The 22,465-nt window shown below is 43.0% G+C and overlaps 2 protein-coding genes across 2 annotated transcripts in view; one reads left to right on the top strand and one right to left on the bottom strand.

Moving 5' to 3' along the window:
• Positions 1 to 437: 437 nt before the first annotated feature.
• On the top strand, positions 438 to 17,815 carry LOC129821010 (calsequestrin-2-like). Its single transcript, XM_055878208.1, has 11 exons — positions 438 to 956; positions 10,689 to 10,773; positions 10,931 to 11,031; positions 11,124 to 11,235; positions 11,972 to 12,045; positions 12,418 to 12,548; positions 12,660 to 12,705; positions 12,858 to 12,912; positions 14,699 to 14,799; positions 14,901 to 14,975; positions 15,106 to 17,815. Exons 1-11 carry the CDS (start codon positions 714 to 716, stop codon positions 15,427 to 15,429), a joined length of 1,347 nt encoding a protein of 448 aa, XP_055734183.1. The 5' UTR covers positions 438 to 713; the 3' UTR covers positions 15,430 to 17,815.
• A 40-nt stretch (positions 17,816 to 17,855) lies between these two features.
• LOC129821008 (vang-like protein 1) overlaps positions 17,856 to 22,465 on the bottom strand; it is a 57,216-nt gene continuing 52,606 nt past the window's right edge. The window contains exons 8-10 of the mRNA XM_055878207.1: positions 21,354 to 21,519; positions 19,295 to 19,529; positions 17,856 to 19,123 (exon numbers count right to left, since the gene is read on the bottom strand). Coding sequence (XP_055734182.1) covers positions 18,863 to 19,123; positions 19,295 to 19,529; positions 21,354 to 21,519 — 662 coding nt within the window. The 3' untranslated portion in view covers positions 17,856 to 18,862. The remainder of the gene's footprint in view (positions 19,124 to 19,294; positions 19,530 to 21,353; positions 21,520 to 22,465) is intronic.

Genomic DNA, 22,465 nt, shown 5'->3' with positions numbered 1-22,465 from the left:
TAATGTGGTGTGGGACACTGTTAGCATAATTCTAACCTGTTCGGAATACCCAGTTTACGCCCCTGGGCCCTGCTCAGGAGGCTCTTTTTATGCTCGTGGTAACTAACCCAATCTACACTGTGACAGATAGGACTTTAGACATGTAGTCCCCAGATTACTATCACCCCAAATCTCCTCATTCCTCCCAACATGCCAAATAGAGACATCATGGTGTGTGAGCAGAGAGCTGAGGCCCAGTGTAAAACCCACTATCTCCTGTCGTCCTTTCTCTCTCTTTCGCTCTCTCACCTATTTATTTTTAGCACCTAAACAACTGGTCTCCTAAAAATGGGCCTGTGTGTGGTGGGCAGGGGGAGAGGGGTGCTGCTATGTACGGTATCCAGCCCCCCAGCGCGCTCCAGGCCTGTCAGGGCTGTTCTTTCCCTTTGTCTCGGCAGGAGAGAGGGAGCGAAACGGGGAGAGAGAGGGTCGCAGGTTCCTGAACAAGCGTTAGGCGTTAGAGGGCGGCTTGGAAGGAAACTCAAGGAGATTTATACAGCAATTGAAGGGCAACCTGTTATTCTCCACCTGTCTTTCTATTGTTGTTTTAAAAATTATTTTAACATTTTGGAGAGTTTGTTTTCTTTCCTAAGCCTAAGCGCTCTTGCGGAGGCAGTAACTAGTGAAGGTTACTCTGTGATTCTCTGGGTGCCTGGTCGTTCCGAACTCAGACCATGCGTTCCCTGTGGCTGCTCCTGGTCCCGTGCCTGTCCCTGTCCCTGGCGCCCCTCGTCCAGACCGAGAAGGGCCTGGAGTTCCCTCGCTATGACGGGAATGACAGGGTCATCGACATCAATGACAAGAACTACAAGAAGGCTATGAAGAAATACAGCATTCTCTGTCTGCTATACCACAAACCCATCCCTGACGGCAAGGAGCTGCAGAAACAACACCAGATGACTGAGATGGTGCTGGAGGTAAGCTTGATGAGAATGAGGAAGAGGAGGAGGAGGGGAGGAAAAGGGAGATGGTGGGGGAGGAGGATGTGGGAGAGGGAACATATGAGGATGAGGAGGAGGAGGAGAAAGAAATGAAGAGGAGAAGAAAGAGATGAGGAGGAGGAAGAGATAGAGATGAGGAGGAGGAGAAAGAGATGAGGAGGAGAAAGAGAAAGAGATGAGGAGGAGGAGGAGAAAGAGATGAGGAGGAGGAAAAATAGAGGAGGAAGAGATGAGGAGGAGGAGGAGAAAGAGAAAGAAATGAGGAGGAGAAAGAGAAAGAGATGAGGAGGAGGAGGAAGAGATGAGGAGGAGGAAGAAAAAGAGATGAGGAGGAGGAGGAGAAAGAGATGAGGAGGAGGAAGAGAAAGATGAGGAGGAGGAGGAGAAAGAGATGAGGAGGAGGAGGAGAAAGAGATGAGGAGGAGGAGGAGAAAGAGATGAGGAGGAGGAAGAGAAAGATGAGGAGGAGGAGGAGAAAGAGATGAGGAGGAGGAGGAGAAAGAGATGAGGAGGAGGAGGAGAAAGAGATGAGGAGAAAGAGATGGAGGAGGAGGAGAAAGAGATGAGGAGGAGGAGGAGGAAGAGATGAGGAGGAGGAGAAAGAGATGAGGAGGAGGAGAAAGAGATGAGGAGGAGGAGGAAAAAGAGATGAGGAGAAGAAAGAGATGAGGAGGAGGAGAAAGAGATGAAGAGGAGGAGAAAGAGATGAGGAGGAGGAGGAAGAGAAGTGATGAGGAGGAGGAGGAAGAGGAGGAGAAAGAGATGAGGCGGAGGAGGAGAAAGAGATGAGGAGGAGGAGGAGAAAGAGATGAGGAGGAGGAAAACGAGATGAGGAGGAGGAGAAAGAGATGAGGAGGAGGAGGAGAAGGAGAGGAGGAGGAAAAAGAGATAAGGAGGAGGAGGAAGAGATGAGGAGGAGGAGCAGGAGAAAGAGATGAGGAGGAGGAGGAGGAAGAGAAGAAAGAGATGAGGAGGAGAAGAAAGAGATGAAGAGGAGGAGAAAGAGATGAGGAGGAGGAGAAAGAGATGAGGAGGAGAAGAAAGAGATGAGGAGGAGGAGAAAGAGATGAGGAGGAGGAAGAGAAGAGATGAGGAGGAGGAAAAAGAGATAAGGAGGAGGAGGAAGAGATGAGGAGGAGCAGGAGAAAGAGAAGAGGAGGAGGAGGAAGAGAAGAAAGAGATGAGGAGGAGAAGAAAGAGATGAAGAGTAGAAGAAAGAGATGAGGAGGAGGAGAAAGAGATGAGGAGGAGGAAGAGAAAGAGATGAGGAGGAGGAGAAATAGATGAGGAGGAGGAGGAGGAGGAGAAAGAGATGAGGAGGAGAAGAAAGAGATGAGGAGGAGGAGAAAGAGATGAGGAGGAGGAAGAGAAGAGATGAGGAGGAGGATGAGGAGGAGAAAGAGATGAGGAGGAGGAGAAAGAGATGAGGAGGAGGAGGAGAAAGAGATGAGGAGGAGGAGGAAGAGAGGAGAAAGAGATGAGGAGGAGGAGAAAGAGATGAGGAGGAGAAAGAGATGGTGGGTGGAGGAGAAAAAGAGTCACTAGGGAGGGGGAATACCTGGGGTGGACTGAGGTGATTTAACAGTCTGGGGTCACCGGGTCAGCTAGACCTACAGTAGTACTCCATAAATAATTTACATTACCAAGACATTACAGTGTTCCAATGGGCACGTAGCTCACAACTTACTGAGTGGTTTGCTGAGTAGGGTTAAAGGAAAAATAAAGAGGTATATTGGGTTCACACTCCAAAATATGTTGCATAAAGCGTACTTCATTACATGTCACTGTGAATGAAAAACATCTCCTGCTGCTCGTTTGTTGTTGTTTACAAATGCTGTGTTCAATTACAGACCTACACACTGAATTACAGACCTACACACTATAACTCCGAAACGTCTGTGTACGCTATCCCTGATGCAGTTAAACAAATTTAACATTGAATAATGAATGAAGCAATATGCAACATATTTTGGAGTGCGAACCCATTACACCTCTTTATTTGTCTGAATTTGCAGGTTTTACACACCAGCCAAGCTTCTGGGAGAGCACGATGGCTCTCTTTTGATTAGTTAAAGGAAAAATACACAAAAAAACTATCTTTTGGTCTTTTTTTATTCACAGTCCCAAAATGTTTTGCATGTCAACAGTCAAGTTTTCAAGATTTTGGACTTTCAAGAAGCAAAGTGACACTTGACACATCATCAAAATTATTATATATATATTTTTTTTGCATCATTGTAACGATACTCTAAATCCTCCTCCTCCTCAGACGAGGAGAGGAGAGAGGGATCTGAAGACCAATATGCAGCGAGGTATGATGACATGATTTATTGATTTAAACAAGACACGACATAGACAGAAAACGAACTATACTTGAATAACTACAAAACAACAAACGACGTAGACGCACCTGAACATAAGAACTTACGTATAACGAAGAACGCATGAAAACAGGAACAGACTACATAAACCGAACAAACAAAACCGAAACAGTCCCATGTGGCGTAACATCACACAGACACAGGAGACAACCACCCACAAACAAACAGTGTGAAAACACCTACCTTAATATGGCTCTCAATCAGAGGAAATGAAAACCACCTGCCTCTAATTGAGAGCCATATCAGGTCACCCTTAAACCAACATAGAAACAGAAAACATAGACTGCCCACCCAAACTCACGTCCTGACCAGCTAACACATACACAAACTAACAGAAAACAGGTCAGGAACGTGACAATCATCCTGATGATGTGGCATGTGAAACTATTGCTGCGTTCACAGGCTAGTCGGAACTCTGACATTTTTGACTTTCTAATTAGTTGAACGCGGCATTTGCTTCTTGAAATTCCAACATCTTTAAAACTTGACCACGGACATCCAAAACATTTTAGGACTGTATCAACACTGGATTAATTAAATAAATACCAAAATATAGTTTTGAGGGGAGATTTCCTTTAATGTGAATATACAAAACATTATGAACACCTGCTCTTTCCATGACAAAGACTGACCAGGTGATCCCTTATTAATGTAAATTGTTAAATCCACTTCAATCAGTGTAGATGAAGGGGAGGAGACAAGTTTTAGAATAATTTTTAAGCCTTGAGACAATCAAGACATGGATTGTGTATGTGTGCCATTCAGAGGGTGAATGGGCAAGACAAAAGATTTGAGTGCCTTTGAACGCGATATGGTAGTAGGTGCCAGTTGCACTGGTTTGTGTAAAAAACGGCAACGCTGCTGGGTTTTTCACCCTCAACAGTTTCCTGTGTGTATCATCAATGGTCCAGCACCCAAAGGACATCCCTGTGGGAAGGTTTTAATGTTTTGTACACTAAATGTCTCTGTCTGTCTGTCTGTCTGTCTGTCTGTCTGTCTGTCTGTCTGTCTATCTGTCTGTCTGTCTGTCTGTCTGTCTGTCTGTCTGTCTGTCTGTCTGTCTTACTAACTCTGATTCCCGTTTATCTTTGTCTTCCACTCTGTCTCCAAATCCCTAAGCTTGTCTGAGATAAATGTATAGAGACAGAAATCAATCCATGTGTGTCTGCTCTGCTTGTTTCCAGGATTTCAACACACTGACAGACATCAATGTTGTCTGTCTGTCTCTGTGTCTGTGTGTGTGTGTCTGTGTCTGTGTCTGTGTCTGTGTGTGTGTCTGTGTCTCTGTGTCTGTGTCTGTGTCTGTGTCTGTGTGTCTGTCTGTGTCTGTGTGTCTGTCTGTGTCTGTGTTTCTGTGTCTGTGTCTCTGTGTGTCTGTGTGTCTGTGTGTGTGTGTGTGTGTGTGTGTGTGTGTGTGTGTGTGTGTGTGTGTGTGTGTGTGTGTGTGTGTGTGTGTGTGTGTGTGTGTGTGTGTGTGTGTGTGTGTGTGTGTGTGTGTGTGTGTGTGTGTGTGTGTGTGTGAGTGTGTGTGTGTGTGAGAGAGAGAGAGTGTGTGTGTGTGTGTGTGTGTGAGAGAGAGGCTGCCCAGTTCTGTCAGTTAAGGTCATTTCTGTTAATTCATTCTCCACTTCACTCCCGTTGTAATGTATGTCATTCACCCCAGCTCTCTGCCGCAGGCAGAAATAGGACCGGCACTCATGCACTGTATGTTATTGAACTATACATGTGAAGGGCATTGCAGTGTCTGTCTCTCTCCCTGTTTTGCTTTGAAATTTAAGATACTATATCAATTCAAATGTTATTGAATAGCTATAGGGTTAGCTAATTGATTATAGCATTTCATAATGACCTATGACTGCATCTACAGTCTAATGTGCTATGAATATGTTTCTAATGTAATCAGCACGTCATAAGAAGCTACTTCAAGTAAAGTGTCAGTGTAGTATCCTACTGCAACAGTGTGATATCTGAGCTGTGACAGTGGGCTACAGTGGGCTGCTTTAGCCTAAGCTCCTCTCCCTAGCTGTCCTGTGCTCCTCATGGCTTGTGTTAGAGTGTCACGCCCTGGCCTTAGTATTCTTTGTTTTCTTTATTATTTTAGTTAGGTCAGGGTGTGACATGGGGAATGTTTATGTTTTGTTAGTTTTGGGTGTTTATATGGTAAAGGGGTTATGGGGTGTAGTATATGGGTTTGTGTTGAGTGTAGATGTCTAGCGTTGTCTATGTATGTTTAGTTGTCTAGGAGAGTCTATGGTTGCCTGAATGAGTTCCCAATTAGAGACAGCTGATTTCGGTTGTCTCTGATTGGGAGCCTTATTTAGGGTGGCCATGGGCTCTCATTGGTTGTGAGTAATTGTCTATGTAGAACGTTTGTAGCCTGTATGTATGTGCACAACGTTTGTAGCTTCACGGTCGTTTTGTTGTTTTGTTCGTTTTGTTAAAGTGTTTCGTGTTTATTTTTGTCATCTTTTAAAATAAAAGAAGATGGCTTATTTTCCAACTGCTGCGTTTTGGTCCGTCAATCCCCCACACGATCGTGACAGAATTACTCAACATAGGACCAAGCGGCATGGAAGGCGGCAACAGGACCTACCTACACAGGATTTCTGGAGATGGGAGGACGAATTGGAAGGAAAGGGACCTTGGGCTCAACCTGGAGAATATCGCCTCCCTCGTGAAGAGCTGGAGGCAGCGAAAGCCGAGAGGAGGCGATATGAGGAGGCAGCAAGGAAGCAAGGCTGGAGACCCGTGAGTAATACCCAAAAATTTCTTGGGGAGGGGCTCATGGGGAATGTGGCGAGTCCAGATGGGAGAACTGCGTCAACTTCCCGTGCTTCCCGTGCTTCCTCTAAGAGGGAACCTGAGCCAGTCGGGCTGAGATTGGAGGGGAGCAATGGGAATGATGCAGAGACGGTTAAGGATTTATTGGGGAGGTTGGAAGAGAGTGAAATGAGGGAGCTGCTGTGTTGGTGCGTGAGGCACAAGATCCACCCGACAGAGCGTGTGCGGGATGTGAGGTTACCTGAGTCAGCTCTACATGCTCGTCCTGATGTGCGTGCTAACCGTCTGGAAAGGACAGTCCCACGAACCAGGCCTCCTGTACGCCTCCCTAGTCCTGCACCTCCTATATTAGCCCTATGTACTAACTCTCCTGTGACGGTCCCCAGCCCAGTACAACCAGTGCCTCCTCCACGCACTAGCCTTATGGTGCGTGTCTCCAGCCCTTTACCACCAGTGCCTAAATTACGCACCAAGCCTCCTGTGTATACCCAGAGTCCTGTGCGTCCTGTTGCTGCTCCCCGCATTAGCCCTGAGATGCGTGTCCCCAGTCCGGTACCACCAGTTCCGGCCCCACGCACTAGGCCTAATGTGCGTCCCCAGGGTCCAGTATGCCCTGTTCCTGCTCCCCGCACTAGCCCTGAGATGCGTGTCCCCAGCCCGGTACCACCAGTTCCGGCACCACGCACTAGGCCTAATGTGCGCTCCCAGGGTCCAGTATGCCCTGTTCCTTCTCCCCGCACTAGCCCTGAGATGCGTGTCCCCAGCCCGGTGCCACCAGTCCCGGCACCACGCACCAGGCCTACAGTGCGCCTCAGCCGGCAGGAGTCTGCCGTCTGCACGGCGATGACTGAACTGCCCGTCTCCCCAGCGCCATCTGAGCCATCCGTCTCCCCAGCGCCATCTGAGCCATCCGTCTCCCCAGCGCCATCTGAGCCATCCGTCTCCCCAGCGCCATCTGAGCCATCCGTCTGCCATGAGCCTGCAAAGCCGCCCGTCTGCCATGAGCCTGCAAAGCCGCCCGTCTGCCATGAGCCTACTGAGCCGTCCGCCAGACAGGAGCCGCTAGAGCCGCCAGCCAGACAGGAGCCGCTAGAGCCGTCCGTCAGACAGGATCTGCCAGAGCCGCCAACCAGACAGGATCTGCCAGAGCCGCCAACCAGACAGGATCTGCCAGAGCCGCCAACCAGACAGGATCTGCCAGAGCCGCCAACCAGACAGGATCTATGCAGTTCTGACCTTGAGATGTTCTTGTCCAGTAATGTTCTGTATTATTTAATGTTTCATGTTTTGTGTGGACCCCAGGAAGAGTAGCTGCTGCTATCGCAAAAGCTAATGGGGATCCTAATAAAATACCCCAAAATACTGCACTAGGGTTAGGGTCCAGAGTAATCATAATTAACTGGACTTGCTCTTTTGCTTCACTAAAATATCTCTGTATAAGATTACCATATCTGGGTTCTAAAAGTATTTAGGGTATTTAAATTACTTTCAAAAACATTTGGAAGTAAGTATTTAGATATGTTGTTGCTGAAAACGTAAATAGTTTAATATTGGAATTACTCAAATACACAGTATTTATAACAACTATTAAAATACACCCATGCATTTGAACCAGGTCTGTTGGCAATTTGAAAATGTTTTTAGAAATACTTTTAAAAGTAGTCTTTGTATAGGAAATTATTTGAAAATACTTTCAAATACTTCCAATATAAGTAGTTGATTCGGGACACATTATTTCAACATACTGAAATACATGGAAAAGATCTACATAACAAATAATCAAGTACACATGTATTAGAACCCAGGTCTGGAGATTACATCCATGTTGCATTATTTTATAAGTGTCGTGTCTTTGCTATCATTAAATTGAAGAAGTTTTTATCAAAGATTCCTGTAATTAGGGATTACGCGATCACTTGAGTAATAACGTAACTAATTAACTATGAATTCGAGGGCACCAGGGAAAGTTATTAGATTACAAAGTTATAATTTCCCAATATAACCATTCAGATATTTTCATATCTGATCAATAGTCTTCTGATTAATGATTTATTTATTTTTTACCTCACGTTAGTCTCATTCCAAACGTCGTAAATTGTTGATTATCTGCACGAACCCAGTCTTCACTATGAGTCATCCATACATCAATTGTCTTAAATCATTTATTTATTACTAATTAATTAATTCACAGATATGCATAAACAAACAAACAAACTTAAAAAGGGTTACATGAAATGGGAGAAATATGCCCTAGTGGCTGAACCGGCATGGCGGCTCGTTAGACAAAAGGGAGAATTGCGTTCGACTAAGAATTCACTACAGAGTCCATAATTATAACAATTGACATGCTAATCCTTACACATGAACGCTCACTCATTCGGGAACAATTGCGATCAATATATATATATTTACGCTCGGTGTGTGTCGTCTTGATCGTTAGAGTGAAGTTAGTTTCTGTTGGAGTTCCTTCTGTCTCGGTTATTGTGGATAGTTCAGAGTGACATTCGTTATAGAATTGTATGTTTCGGCGGTTGTCTTTCTTCGCGTTCAATGATACTGAATTCCTAGCTGCAGACTAGTAGTCAATATCAAAACTTGTTCTTATTCGTATAAGAGTTTGACCACGTGGTATGGTTAAAGATTCAGCAATGGTACTTAACCTTCGTTCTCCTCCTATGGAGAAAAAACATGGTCTGCTGATCATTTCTCAGAGTTGGGTTTTATTCGGAATTGCAGAAAGGGGCTGTCCTTGGATGTCTGACCCAACTGGCTCAGGGGCAGGTCCTCGGGTTTAGTTCAAATCAAAAAGGGATTTGTATTTTTCTTAATTAAACAGTCCAAAATCATATTACACAATTATACAAACAGTATCATACTCACTCATTCATTTTATACAACAAACAGATGTAAACCTCATATCTGAGGTTATTATATAAACAGCGGTATGGTAATGTAGTCCCACAGTCTCTCATGAGTTTCCCACATGGTGACCACTGGGCATGTTAATAGCTGGACTCTCCACCGATCTTTTATACTTTTGCAGGAACATGTAATATGTTCGTACCTCAAGTTCTGTGAGGTGGGAGAAAATTCCTTTGTCCTGAAAGTTTACCCTCTCTAATACTGTTTGGCCATGAGGAGATTCTCAGGAATTTACGACGTCTCTCTGTGATCACAGCATGGGTTGAAGGAGGAAAGGGAAAGGCAGGGAGGGGGGATGGGGTTTGCAATACCCAAGCAGGTGACGTCATGACATAAGGCGCTTACAGAGTGAGATTTGTTTGAAGAGTCCACAGCCTATCTGATCTTTCTTCGTCACTCTGTCAATGTATCATTGACATAATGTATCTCATGCTTGGACAAAGGCTACTTGTTTCATGTTGCATGTACACTAAATTGTAGTTTTCTGTTTGTGTTCATTGGTTTTGGTTTGCTTTTGGTTTGCTAGTTGAGAGATGTACACTGTACAGCATATCCCTTTTAAGGTGTGTACAGTTTTGCTGAGCTGCAAAAAACACAATCCCTTCTTCTTGTCTACAACTAATGCATATTCCCCCTGCCTCTATATCATTTTTTTCAAACATGATGTTCAAAGCCCTAAATGATCAGCTGTCACCGTATTATCTGGATAAAGACAGACACATCAGTGTTCCCCTCCTGATATTTCTGTCAGTCAGGTATTCTTAGGAGCCCAAGTTTGACCTGGGACCTGTCAGAGCTCAAGGCCTTGACTGACAGAGCCTCACCTAATTGAGACCACAATGGCAGCAGCATTCTAGTTTGCATGTACAGTACATGTAGAGCTGTGCACTTTTAGTCATTCTAGAACTGTCTCCCTCTGTGTGTGTGTCGCCTTCGGGCTTTTCTGTTCTCTGGACTGTTATCTACTCAATAACGTCACTCCAATTAAGGCTCATCTCAGTCCTGTCTGTCCCAGTGCCGACTTACAGTCGCAGATTATGCACGTGTGTGTGTGTGTGTGTGTGTGTGTGTGTGTGTGTGTGTGTGCAAATATGTGTATGCGACCAATACAATTTGATTTGATTTAAATTATAGGTCAGCAGTGTCTCTCTCTCTCTCTCTCTAGGGTTCTTTCCTAGATATGATTGATTAAAGTTTAAAAAAAGCTTCAATGTTTTGTCAATGCTTCAAACTGGATCACAGTTTGTGAGCACATACAGACGTAGAATCTTAATTTGAACCAGTTTGCTACAGCAGGAAAATAATCATGCAGCAAAAGAAAATGTGAATTATTATGTGGGTTATAATTAATGGACATTTTTGGTAGGGGTTGATACATTTTTTGTTAGGGAAAATCAAGTCTGACATTTTAAAGTGGAACTAACACACTTTAGAAGCCTTTTTAAACTTAGAATACACTACAAGTTTGCATTGCCTGCTGTATAGGAAATTTCTCAACAACAAAAGAGTGATCAAATAAAGATCTTACATCTGTACCAGTAATGGCAGATGTAAGATCTATTTGACACTGTTCCAATTTTAGTGTTATGATGATGTTGACGTAACTGTCTTTTGTCATCTCCAGCTTGCTGCCCAGGTTATGGAGGAAAAGGAGATTGGGTTTGGAATGGTTGACTCCCACGAAGACGTCAAGGTTGCCAAGAAGCTGGGTAAGAAAACACATTAACACATCAGCCTGCACTATAGTTGCCAAATAGTATGATACCGCATGACTATGAAGCACCAAAAGGCTCTTGTACAGCCTTCAGTGAATGGCTGTAAATAATGGTCTGTATTTGACCCCCTGAACCCTAAACTATGACCCAGGCCTGGTGGAAGAGGGAAGTGTGTACGTGTTCAAGGGAGACCGTGTGATTGAGTTTGATGGCCTGCTCTCCGCAGACACCCTGGTGGAGTTCCTACTAGACGTGAGTGCCTCATTGAGACTAGGCACAGATCTAGGATCAGCTTGCTGTTGTGTCCCTTTCCCTGTACAACAATCTTTCTCTTCTCTCTCTAGCTGTTGGAGGAGCCCGTGGAGGTGATAGGAAATACTCTGGAGCTGAGGGCCTTCGACAGGATGGAGGAACACATCCGTCTTATTGGCTACTTCAAGAACGACAAATCAGAACGTGAGTGAGTGTTTTTGCCAGTCTGTCTGTGTTTATGTGTGATGGCAGGGGTTGGACTGCTATTGGATGATCCCCTGGGCTTGATAATGACCAGAGCATTTTTAAACTCCCCACCACCACGGATTTCATTTCAGTCATTTAGCAGATGCTCTTATCAAGGGCGACTTGCAGTAGTGAATGCAGACATTTTAATACTTTTTTTTCATACTGGTTCGCCATGGGAATCAAACCCACAACCCTGGTGCTGCAAGTGCCATGCTCTACCAACTGAGCTACACGAGCTTCATGACCAATTTTACCCTCCCTCCACAGACAGCTGTGAGGCCCAAATGTTTTCCCATTTATCCTAAGATGCAGCACCGCACTCATGATGAGCACAACAAAGGCTGTCTCGCCCCTGACCAACTGTGGGAGCCTAGAACTAGGGGTCAACAGTGTTCAGTTATTTCAGTGCCTGTATGTGTCAATGGCATCTCCTTAAAGGCTAATGATAGTCCAGCTAGCACACACAAGCTAACAGATGCTCGGTAACGGCTATGCTAATTGACAGAACCAATCGGGGAATTAGACTTTAATGCTGAAGGTCTACAACTCTTCACAATGGATAAGAAATGGTGTAGCAGGTGGTTACACAGTAGTACAGTGACTTAAAAATAAGTTAAGTGTCCTCAATTCCATCCCTCACTCCACCAAATGCTCTCCTTTCTCTTCTTCATAAACCTCTGGTCTCCTCCAGACTACCATGCATTCAAGGAGGCTGCAGAGCAGTTCCAGCCCTACATCAGATTCTTCGCTACCTTTGAGAAATCTGTGAGTATACTGACATCCATACCTTGAAATTCGGTTTCCTTGGTCTGTGAGTAGCAGTCCTGTCAGGGCAGGGCAGGGGGTCCTGATTGGTCTGTGAGTAGGAGTCCTGTCAGGGCAGGGCAGGGGGTCCTGATTGGTCTGTGAGTAGGAGTCCTGTCAGGGCATGGGGTCCTGATTGGTCTGTGAGTATGAGTCCTGTCAGGGCAGGGGGTCCTGATTGGTCTGTGAGTAGGGGTCCTGTCAAGGCAGGGGGTCCTGATTGGTTTGTGAGTAGGGGTCCTGTCAGGGCAGGGGATCCTAATTGGTCTGTGAGTAGGGGTCCTGTCAGGTCAGCACATGGGGTCCTGATTCAAGGTGTTTGTGGTGTTTAAGGTGGCCAAGGAGCTGACCCTGAAGATGAACGAGGTGGATTTCTATGAGCCCTTCATGGAGGAGCCTGTCACTGTCCCTGACAGGCCCAACTCTGAGGAGGAGATCGTGGCCTTCGTCACTGAACACAGGAGGTAAGAGAGGGATCAGTATGGCTGTCAGAACACAGTTATTTCACTCTGATCAGTGCGATTAGTGACACCGAACAGATAGGGTTGTGTAAGATTGTTTGTCTTTGTTTTCAGACCAACACTGAGAAAACTGCGTGCTGAGGACATGTTTGAGACCTGGGTGAGAAGTTGTATTATTTTTCAGTTCAGTTCTAAGCCTCTAAATAGAGAATTACTCAATGTAAAATATATAGAAGTGTTTGATATGCAATCTTGCTTTACTTGCCTTAATCCTGGGACAGCTTCTCATGATGTTGTTTCTGTTATTCTCAGGAGGACGATTTGGAGGGGATCCATGTAGTGGCCTTCGCAGAGGAGGAGGACCCTGGTAAAAGCCATTATATCAATATCATTACACAATTTTAGTATTGAGCAAGGCAAACATTAGTATAAATACACTTAGCTCAGCAGTACAGGTTCCCGAGGAGATGAACGTGACATAGCTTTTAGAAGAGCAACCTCATACACATTGCTTCAGAACGTATTCACACCCCTTGACTTTTTCCATATTTTTTTGTGTTCAAAAGTGAGATTAGAGGGATTAAAATTGATTTGTCATTTTTTGTCAACAATCAATACAAAATACTCTGTAATGTCAAAGTTAAAGAAAAATTATGAAAAGTATATTTTATTAATGAAATATATTTTGATTAGACAAGTATTCAACCCCCCTGAGTCAATACATCTTAGAATCACCTTTGGCAGCGATTACAGGTGTGAGTCTTTCTGGGTAAATCGCTAAGAGCTTTGCAAACCTGGATTGTACAATATTGGCCCATTAAACATGTAAAAAACTCTTCTAGTTCTGTCAAGTTGGTTGTCGATCATTGCTAGACAGCCATTTTCAAGTCTTACCATATATTTAAGTCAGATTTAAGTCAAAATTGTAACTAGCCCCTCTTCGTAAGTAACTTCAGTGTATATTTTTTGACTTGTGTTGTAGGTTATTGTCCTGCTGAAAGGTGGATTTGTCTCCTAGTGTCTGTTGGAAAGCAGACTGAACCAGGTTTACCTCTAGGATTTTGCCAGTGCCTAGCTATTAGCTCTTTTTTTAATTAAAAAAACTCCATAGTTCTTGCTGATGACAAGCACACCCATAACAGGATGCAGCCACCACCATGCTTGAAAATATAAAGAGTGGTACTCAGTGATGTGTTGTTGGCTCCAAACATAATGCATTGTATTCAGGACTTAAAGTACATTTCTTTGCAACCTTTTTTGCAGTATTACTTTAGCGCCTTATTGGAAACAGGATGCATGTTTTGGAATATTTTTATTCTGTACAGGCTTCCTTCTCTTCACTGTCATTTAGTGTCAGTACAATGTTGTCAATCCATCCTCACTTTTCTCCTATCACAGCCATTTAACTCTGTAACTGGTTTAAAATCACCAATGGCCTCATTGTGAAATCCCTATGCGATTTCCTTCCTCTCAAATTAGTTAAAAGGACGCCTGTATCTTTGTAGTGACTGGGTGTATTGATACAACATCCAAAGTGTAATTAATAACTTCACCATCTTTAAAGGGATATTCAATGTCTGCTTTTTTTTAACCAATCTACCAATAGGTGCCCTTCTTTGTGAGCCATTGAAAAGCTCCCTGGTCTTAGTAGTTGAATCTGTGCTTGAAATTCACTGCTCAACTGATGGACCTTACAGATAATTGTATGTGGGGTACAGAGACTGGGTAGTCAATCAAAAATCATGTTAAATACCATTATTGCACACAGAGTTAGTCCATGCAACTTATTGTCTGACCTGTTAAGCACATTTTTACTCTTGAAGTTATTTAGGCTTGCCATGACATCGGGGTTGAATAGTTATTGACTTAAGACATTTCAGGTTTGCATTTTTTATTATAAAACATAATTCCACTTTGACATTATGGGGCATTGTGTGCAGATCACTGACACAAATTCTAAATGTAATTTTAAATTCAGCCTATAACACAACAAAACGTGTAAAAAGTCAAGGGGTGTGAATACTTTCTGTAGGCATTGTATCAGTCTTATCTGAACCTGAGAATCACTGAAATGGATCACAGCTTCCAGGAAATTCAACAAACTTCTCAGGGATTGATAAAACACAGACAAACCTTCTTGATGCGTTTTTCAGATGGTTATGAGTTCCTGGAGCTGTTGAAGGAGGTGGCCAGAGACAATACCCACCACCCTGGTCTCAGCATCATCTGGATCGACCCGGATGACTTCCCCCTGGTGAGACACACATACAGAGACAGACAGACAGGGCTAAAGGAACTCTTCTACAAGTCCCTACAGTTCTCAGGTCTCACAGTGTGTTCTCCCTCTCTCCTCAGCTGATCCCCTACTGGGAGAAGACCTTCCACGTGGACCTGTTCAAGCCTCAGATCGGTGTGGTCAACGTTACTGATGTGAGTCCCCTAACAGCTCCAGTACAGCATAAGAAATTGCTGGCAACCTGTCCAGAATTTATGAAACTCAGATCAAACACGTTGGCCCCTGACCTTTGACCTCTCTTTCTCTCTCCCTCCCTCTGGACAGGCTGACAGCATCTGGCTGGAGATAGACGAACAGGACCTGCCCACAGCCCAGGAGCTGGAGGATTGGATAGAGGACGTCCTGTCTGGCAAGGTCAACACAGAGGATGATGACGATGACAACGATGATGATGACGAAGATGACAACGATGATGATGACGAAGACGATAGCGATGATGATGACGAAGACGATAGCGACGATGATGATGAAGACGATAGCGATGATGATGATGAAGACGACGAAGATGATGACGATGACGACGATGATGACGACGACGGAGATGATGACGATGATGACGACGACGGAGATGATGGCGATGATGAATAATTAAAAAACTACAAATTTGTAATCCAAAATTCATAACATTGTTGTATAGTCTTCACTGTACTATCATCAAAGTGAATGAGTTCAGGGAGAGAGGAATAGATCTATATGCTTTTATAGAATATGTTGTACAATCTGTACATCACTGGCCAAAATCAACCTTTCTGCATTAGAAGAAAACCCATCAACAGATTTTGTTTTTCAAGAATCTGATAAAAATACTGTAGATAAACTGAAATCTATCTGAAAGAGAGAAGTAACACTATGTTGACCAACAGAGATACTTCAGAAAACCCCAAACAGTACTTTCCATCCTTCCCTTAATTCTACTAATTTATAACAATGACTGGCAACCACGACAAATACATTAATCAAACTTTAGTTTGATCAATGAAGTGCTGCTGTACACTATCCTAAACCTCACTGAAGTCACTGAAAATGTTGGCATCTTTGTGTGCTTTTCTGTGCCCTCTATTATATACTCTGTGTAGATAATTGCATTTTAGGTTCTACTTCCTGGATTCAGTGCAAATACACACCTGTCTCTCCCTTTCCCAAGGGCTAGATCTTTGTCATTACTATTGACACTTTCCAATTTCCACAACACTTTCTCCCCTTTCATCCCCTCCTCCTCCTCTCCATCTCTGTATTCATGTGTGTTTGAGTATGCAACAGCTGCAAAGTGAGATAATATCAGCATTACACACCCAGATGGGAGAGGAAAGCCTATTTAAATGCAAATTCCTCAAGTCTCAATTTCTCTCATTTATTCTCTCTCCATGTTTCGTTCTCTTCATCGTTCTGTCTCTTTCCCTCCTTGACTCATTGCTAGTTCTCTCCCTCCTTCCGTGGGCTATTAGAAGAGGAGATGTGTAGTGGCAGGAGAGAGTTCTCAGTATTCCGTAGGACCAGGGCACAGTAGGGGGATGGGGCCTTCAGATATTAACTCAATGGCTATACTCAACCTTCATATTACAACCACTAACTCTCTTGCTCGCTCTCTCTCCGCCTTCTCACATTCTGTATAGTACACAAGACAAATACACTGCAGTACACACACGCACACACACTTGCGTTCCAAAAATAAGTCATACAGTATGAGAATATGTTGAAAATGTTCATACAAATATTTATTTTACAAATCTTGATACAGTTATTGTAATTCCATATCTGTGATCTTAAAGCAAAAACTTAAGACTGAATTTGTCAGTATGAAATTTAGGATGGCTGGCACACACACACACACACACACACACACACACACACACACACACACACACACACACACACACACACACACACACACACACACACACACACACACACACACACACACACTCTCTCTCTCTCTCTCTCTCTCTCTCTCTCTCTCTCTTTCAGACGAAGATTCTTGCATACAATAACACAAACAAGTTGAGCATACATTATATGTGTTTCAAAACATAGGCACCTTTGTAGTGAAGGATACATAACAGGAGACAAAGGCCCCATTCGAATACTTCCTTTCTCCCTTCCTTGAAGTAGTCACATATCTGAATTGGTTGTATAAGGGAAAGCATTGGTTGGCAATCTTCCTTTGATCTATCCAACACTTATGACTTGCGATTACCTCAAGAAAACAAGGAATTAAGGATGAATTCAAACAGTATTCAAACAGAATTCACAACCACGATTTCAACACAATAAAATCCTCAACATTGAACTTTTTAGTGACAACAATGATCGTACAATGGCTAACAATTGAATTATCATAGTTTTGAAAAATAAGCACATGTAAAAGGGAAGATTTGGATAAAAACAATTCAATATAAAAATAAATAAATACTGTCCACAGATTAGTATAAAAATCCCATAGCAGTGGTAGTACTACTAGTTGTGGCTAGATGGCACTACAGCTTCTGTTGTGAATGTAGAGATCCCTCACTATGAGGAGACTGTTGTCTGCACATCAATACTGGGGATACAATACTGTCCAATATCCAAATGTAAAAAAAAGAAATGGCCTGGGACTATTGGAATCAGTTCCAGGATATGTGTATGCAGTCTTGGAGACAAGCATTTCACGACACCCGCTATAACATCTTCTAAATATGTGTATGTGACCAATAAAAAATGTGATATTGATTAGTGGTATCAGATCAGTCAGTCATGTCTGGAACAAAATACATTACCACAGCTACTTCTCTGTGTTTGTCATCTCAAACTCTCATAAAAGAGAGGATATTGTACCATCATTTCATCTGTTGTTTTCTTTTATATCTGAAGATGGAAAAACTTGAGACTCAATCTGTTTCACTTAGCTTTAAGGGTTAGGTTCTGTAGAAATGTAATAATACCTTTATTTCATCTGGAGATAAGACACAAATCTATTGCATATGTCTTCTCATTAGATGCCAAAAGTATAGAATATGTCTGTATAAATGCTCTCCCACCCTCCCAGCTTGTTTGTTTTCTCAACAGTGAGTTCATGGTTAGAGGACAGTATCTAGCAATAGTCCGCTTTGGGTTTGAGTACAACAGATTCTGACAACCTCTTACAGATATGTCTAGGAATCCTGGGTAGTACAATGACTGAACATAACTGTGGGCAGTCAGACAAGTAAGACATGTATCAATTAAATGGAAATAACCCACAGGTTTAAATAAATACAAACACATGTCCAATCCATTGGCGGTAAAGACAAGCAGTCTTTAGTTTGAGACAACTGAACCTGAACTGTTGATGATTAGGTAGTATTTCATTCATATTAGATGGGCAGACCATATGAAAATACTCACTGTTGCTATAGCAACCCTAGGGAGGATCCAGAGACAGGTACATGTAGAGCCAGATTGTGTGTAGATACAGCTTGTGTACACACACACACACACACACACACACACACACACACACACACACACACACACACACACACACACACACACACACACACACACACACACACACACACACACACACACACACACACATACACACACACACACACACACACACACACACACACACACAGAGAGGGAGAACAAAAATGCTGCAGGGGTCATCTACAGTGCATAGAAAAAACCTTGACATAATCCAGTGTTCCAGTTTTCCTCAGGACAATAGAAACCAGAGCATATTGCCTATCTCTCACTATCTGTCTCATCTTCACTGCAAAGGAGCTATAGGCTGGGGAACCATAGGGTTTATTAACTATGCTAACACTTCATCTTGCAATATCCCATATGCATCTGTTCATAAAAAACACATACAATAAAAAAAAGAAAAATTGCAAAGCAGCCCAAAAAAAAAAAACAGTAATATAAATAATTTAAGAGACACAAAATACCACAATAATAGCATATCAAAGTAAAAAAGGGTTTAAGAAACACAAAACAAAAAACATACCAAAATGGTAAGATACTGTAATTCTAGAACAGCCACAGTCTTTCGTGTCTGTTAGACTGATGTTTCAGATTGGAGACACAGGGTAAACTTGTGTGACTTGGGGTCAACGTACTCCTCGGTCATTCGAATGTAGGGGATGGACTTGACCGTGACCACTAGGCTGAAGTCTAGACACCTAAGGGAGAAGACCATGCCCTCCTTTAGACCGCTGGTGACCGCAGCCTCGCTGACCAGAGTCCACTGATCGGCCATCCAGCGCTCTTGACCGTACTGCAGCGTAGGACCAGGGGACAGATAGGCCTCCAGGAATGCCTGAACACACACACACAGACAGACAGAGACAGACAGGCAGACAGATATGGAAATACATAACACATTTCAGAATTGCTGACACTATCATAATGACATAATAAAGAGTATTGTGTTAGGGCACGGGGACTGACTTGGCACTAGAGTAGGGCTAATGGGTTCATTCTTGCTTACCTTGGGGCTCATGTTGTGTGTGAGGCAGAAGGCCAGGTGTCTCTGGATGCTGTCCATGCTGTGGCAGTGCTGCCTCCTGGTGGTTCGGAGGTATTTTTGCAGGGTGCGGGCAATGGAGGGGAAGATGGCCGAGGCTGCCTCCCGTACATCCATCACATCCCCGGGGGACACTTTCTGCTCCTCCTGCTGCATCCGCCTCACATGCATGAAGGCCTCCTCCACAGCCACCACTAGCCTAACGTTAAAGTAATGTACACACAGACACAACATTCAGTATACTACTGTACATTGTTCTTACATCTGTTCTTACATCCTACAAGTTAGAAAAACACAAGACAATGTACCCTACTGTATCTATTCTTAAGTCCATCTATGTAAATCCTCCTCTATATTTTAAATCATTGCATTAAGCATCATACAGAGCCTACAGAAAGAATACACAGCCCTTGACTTTTTTCACATTTTATTGTCTTACAGACCAAATGTATAATTGATTAAATTGAGATTTTGTGTCACTGGCCAACAGACAATATTCCATAATGTCAAAGTGGAATTATATTTTTAGAATTTCTTTTAACAAATGAATTAAATTAAAAGCTGAAATATCTTGAGTCAAATATTCAACCCATTTGTTATGGAAAGCCTAAATAAGTCACATAATAAGTTGCATGGACTTACTTTGTGCAATACGTTTTGAGTGACTACCTCATCTCTGTACCCAACACATACAATTATCTGTAAGGTCTGTCAGTCGAGCAGTGAAATTCAACCACAAAGACCAGGGAGATTTTCCAATGCCTCACAAAGAGTGCACCTATTGGTAGATGGGTAAAAATAAAAAAAGCAAAAAAAGCAGACATTTAATATCCCTTTGAGCATGTTGAAGTTACTAATTACACTTTGGATGGTGTATCAATACACCCAGTCACTACAAAGATACAGGCGTCCTTCCTAACTCAGTTGCCGGAGAGGAAGGAAATCACTCAGGGATTTCAACATGAGGCCAATGGTGACTTTAAAACAGATACTGTACAGAGTTTAATAGCTGTGATAGGAGAAAACTGAGGACGGATCAACAACATTGTAGTTACTCCTCAATTCTAACCTAAATGACAGAGTGAAAAGAAGGAAGGGTATACAGAATAAAAATGCATCCTGTTTGCTACAAGTACTAAAGTAAAACTGCAAAAAACTTTATGTCCTAAATACAAAGCATTGTTTGGGGAAAATCCAACAGAACACGTTAACGAGAGCCACTCTTCATATCTTCAAGCATGGTTGTGGCTGCATCATGTTATGAGTATGCTTGTCATAGGGAGTTTTTTAGGATAAAAATGAACGGAATAGAGCTAAGCACAGACAAAATCCTAGAGAATTTCCAACAGACACTGGGAGACAAATTCACCTTTCAGCAGGACAATAACCTAAAATGCAGGGCCAAATATACATAGTGGCTTACCAAGTGGCTTACCAAAACGACATTGAATGTTCCTGACTGGCCTAGTTACAAGTTTGACTTAAATCGTCTTGAAAATGTATGGCAAGACTTGAACATGTGTGTCTAACAATGATCAACCAACTTGACAGAGCTAGAGGAATAAAAAATAATAATAATGTGCAAATATTGTACAATCCAGGTGTGCAAAGCTCTTAAAAACTTAGCCAGAAAGACTCAACTGTAATCACTGCCAAATGTGATTCTAACATGTATTGACTCAGGGGTGTAAATACTTATTACATTTTTTTTTATTACATTTATACTTACCTAAATGAGATATTGCTGTTTTTATTTTCAATACATTTGCTAAGATTCCTAAAAACATGCTTTCACCTTGTTGTTATGGGGTATTGTGTAGATGGGTGAGAAAATATATTTAATACATTTTTAATTCAGGTAACAACAAAATGTGGAATAAGTCTAGGGGTATGAATACTTTCTGAAGGCACTGTACCTATGTATCTTTCATCCTTCTTTCTTCTCTCATTTCTTTCCTTTTAACCCAAATATTCACCTTCCTATTCACTCAGTGTTCTTTCTTTCTCTCTCTCACTCACTCACCTGGCTCTGCGTTTGCAGACTCGTCTGTCATAGTCTGCCTCTTCGTAGTAAAGCTCGTTATGAGTGGTGTTTTTGTGCCTGGCTGCTGCAGAGATCATGGTCCGAGACTTGCCCCCCACCTTCAGTCCCCCCGACCCCTCTGCCGGCTCCGCCGGGTTCCCTGGGCCTATGAACAGGAATCACAGAGGCATGATGGGAAGGTCACTGTGGCCCAATCAGCATATCAACAGACACCCGGGGAAAACACAGATCTCAGTGAGGATTCTAAATCTAAAAATCTGACTGAGACTGATGAAATATTCAGCCTGGTAATTACAGCTGACTATATGGTTTAGCCATCTGCCAAATGACAACAGAGTTAGCCAAAGTCGAAACTAACATCTGGCTACCAGGCTAGTAAATATTCATCAAATAAAAGACAATACCAGTTTGATCATATAATTCACATCTCTCTATGGTGAATACCAATAACTAACCCAGAAGTAGTAAAAGCATAAATTATGGTTCCTGGGGGATATGAATATGGAGTAGTGGAATCTGGTCCATATTCATGAGGGATATGTGGGTATGAGAGGAGTTCAGTACAGTAACCCCGGCAGATACAGGTCAGGAGAGATGAATCAATGAATCATTAACACCAAGGTGTGTACTGTATGTATGTGTGTGTGTGTGTGTGTGTGTGTGTGTGTGTGTGTGTGTGTGTGTGTGTGTGTGTGTGTGTGTGTGTGTGTGTGTGTGTGTGTGTGTGTGTGTGTGTGTGCGCACAAATGTGTATGTGTGTGTGTAAAGCTGAAAGCTACTGTGATGAATTATTGAAAGGCAGAAATGCCAAAGCCTCTGAAGCCCTCCCTCCCTCCCATTTCATACTTTGACAAGGGGAGGGTGGGAGGGTTCTGTGAGGACACCGTACCAGCATACTCCTCTACCAAACTCCACTACAAAGATCATAGAGAAAACCCATAAAGTAGAGTTGGGAAGGCCCAAGTACTCCAGAGGCAGTCGGTGCCTGTGTGTCTGTGTAGAATATCTGGTGAATGAAAGGGGTGGTTAGATTGGTATGTATCTGTGTGTGAATGCGTAGAAGCAGTGCAAACATTGTGGGTGAGGGAAGG

This window comes from Salvelinus fontinalis, chromosome 23 (assembly GCF_029448725.1).
Source record: "Salvelinus fontinalis isolate EN_2023a chromosome 23, ASM2944872v1, whole genome shotgun sequence".
NCBI classification, from domain to species: Eukaryota; Metazoa; Chordata; class Actinopteri; order Salmoniformes; family Salmonidae; genus Salvelinus; species Salvelinus fontinalis.
This window is presented reverse-complemented; position numbering and strand designations above follow the sequence as displayed.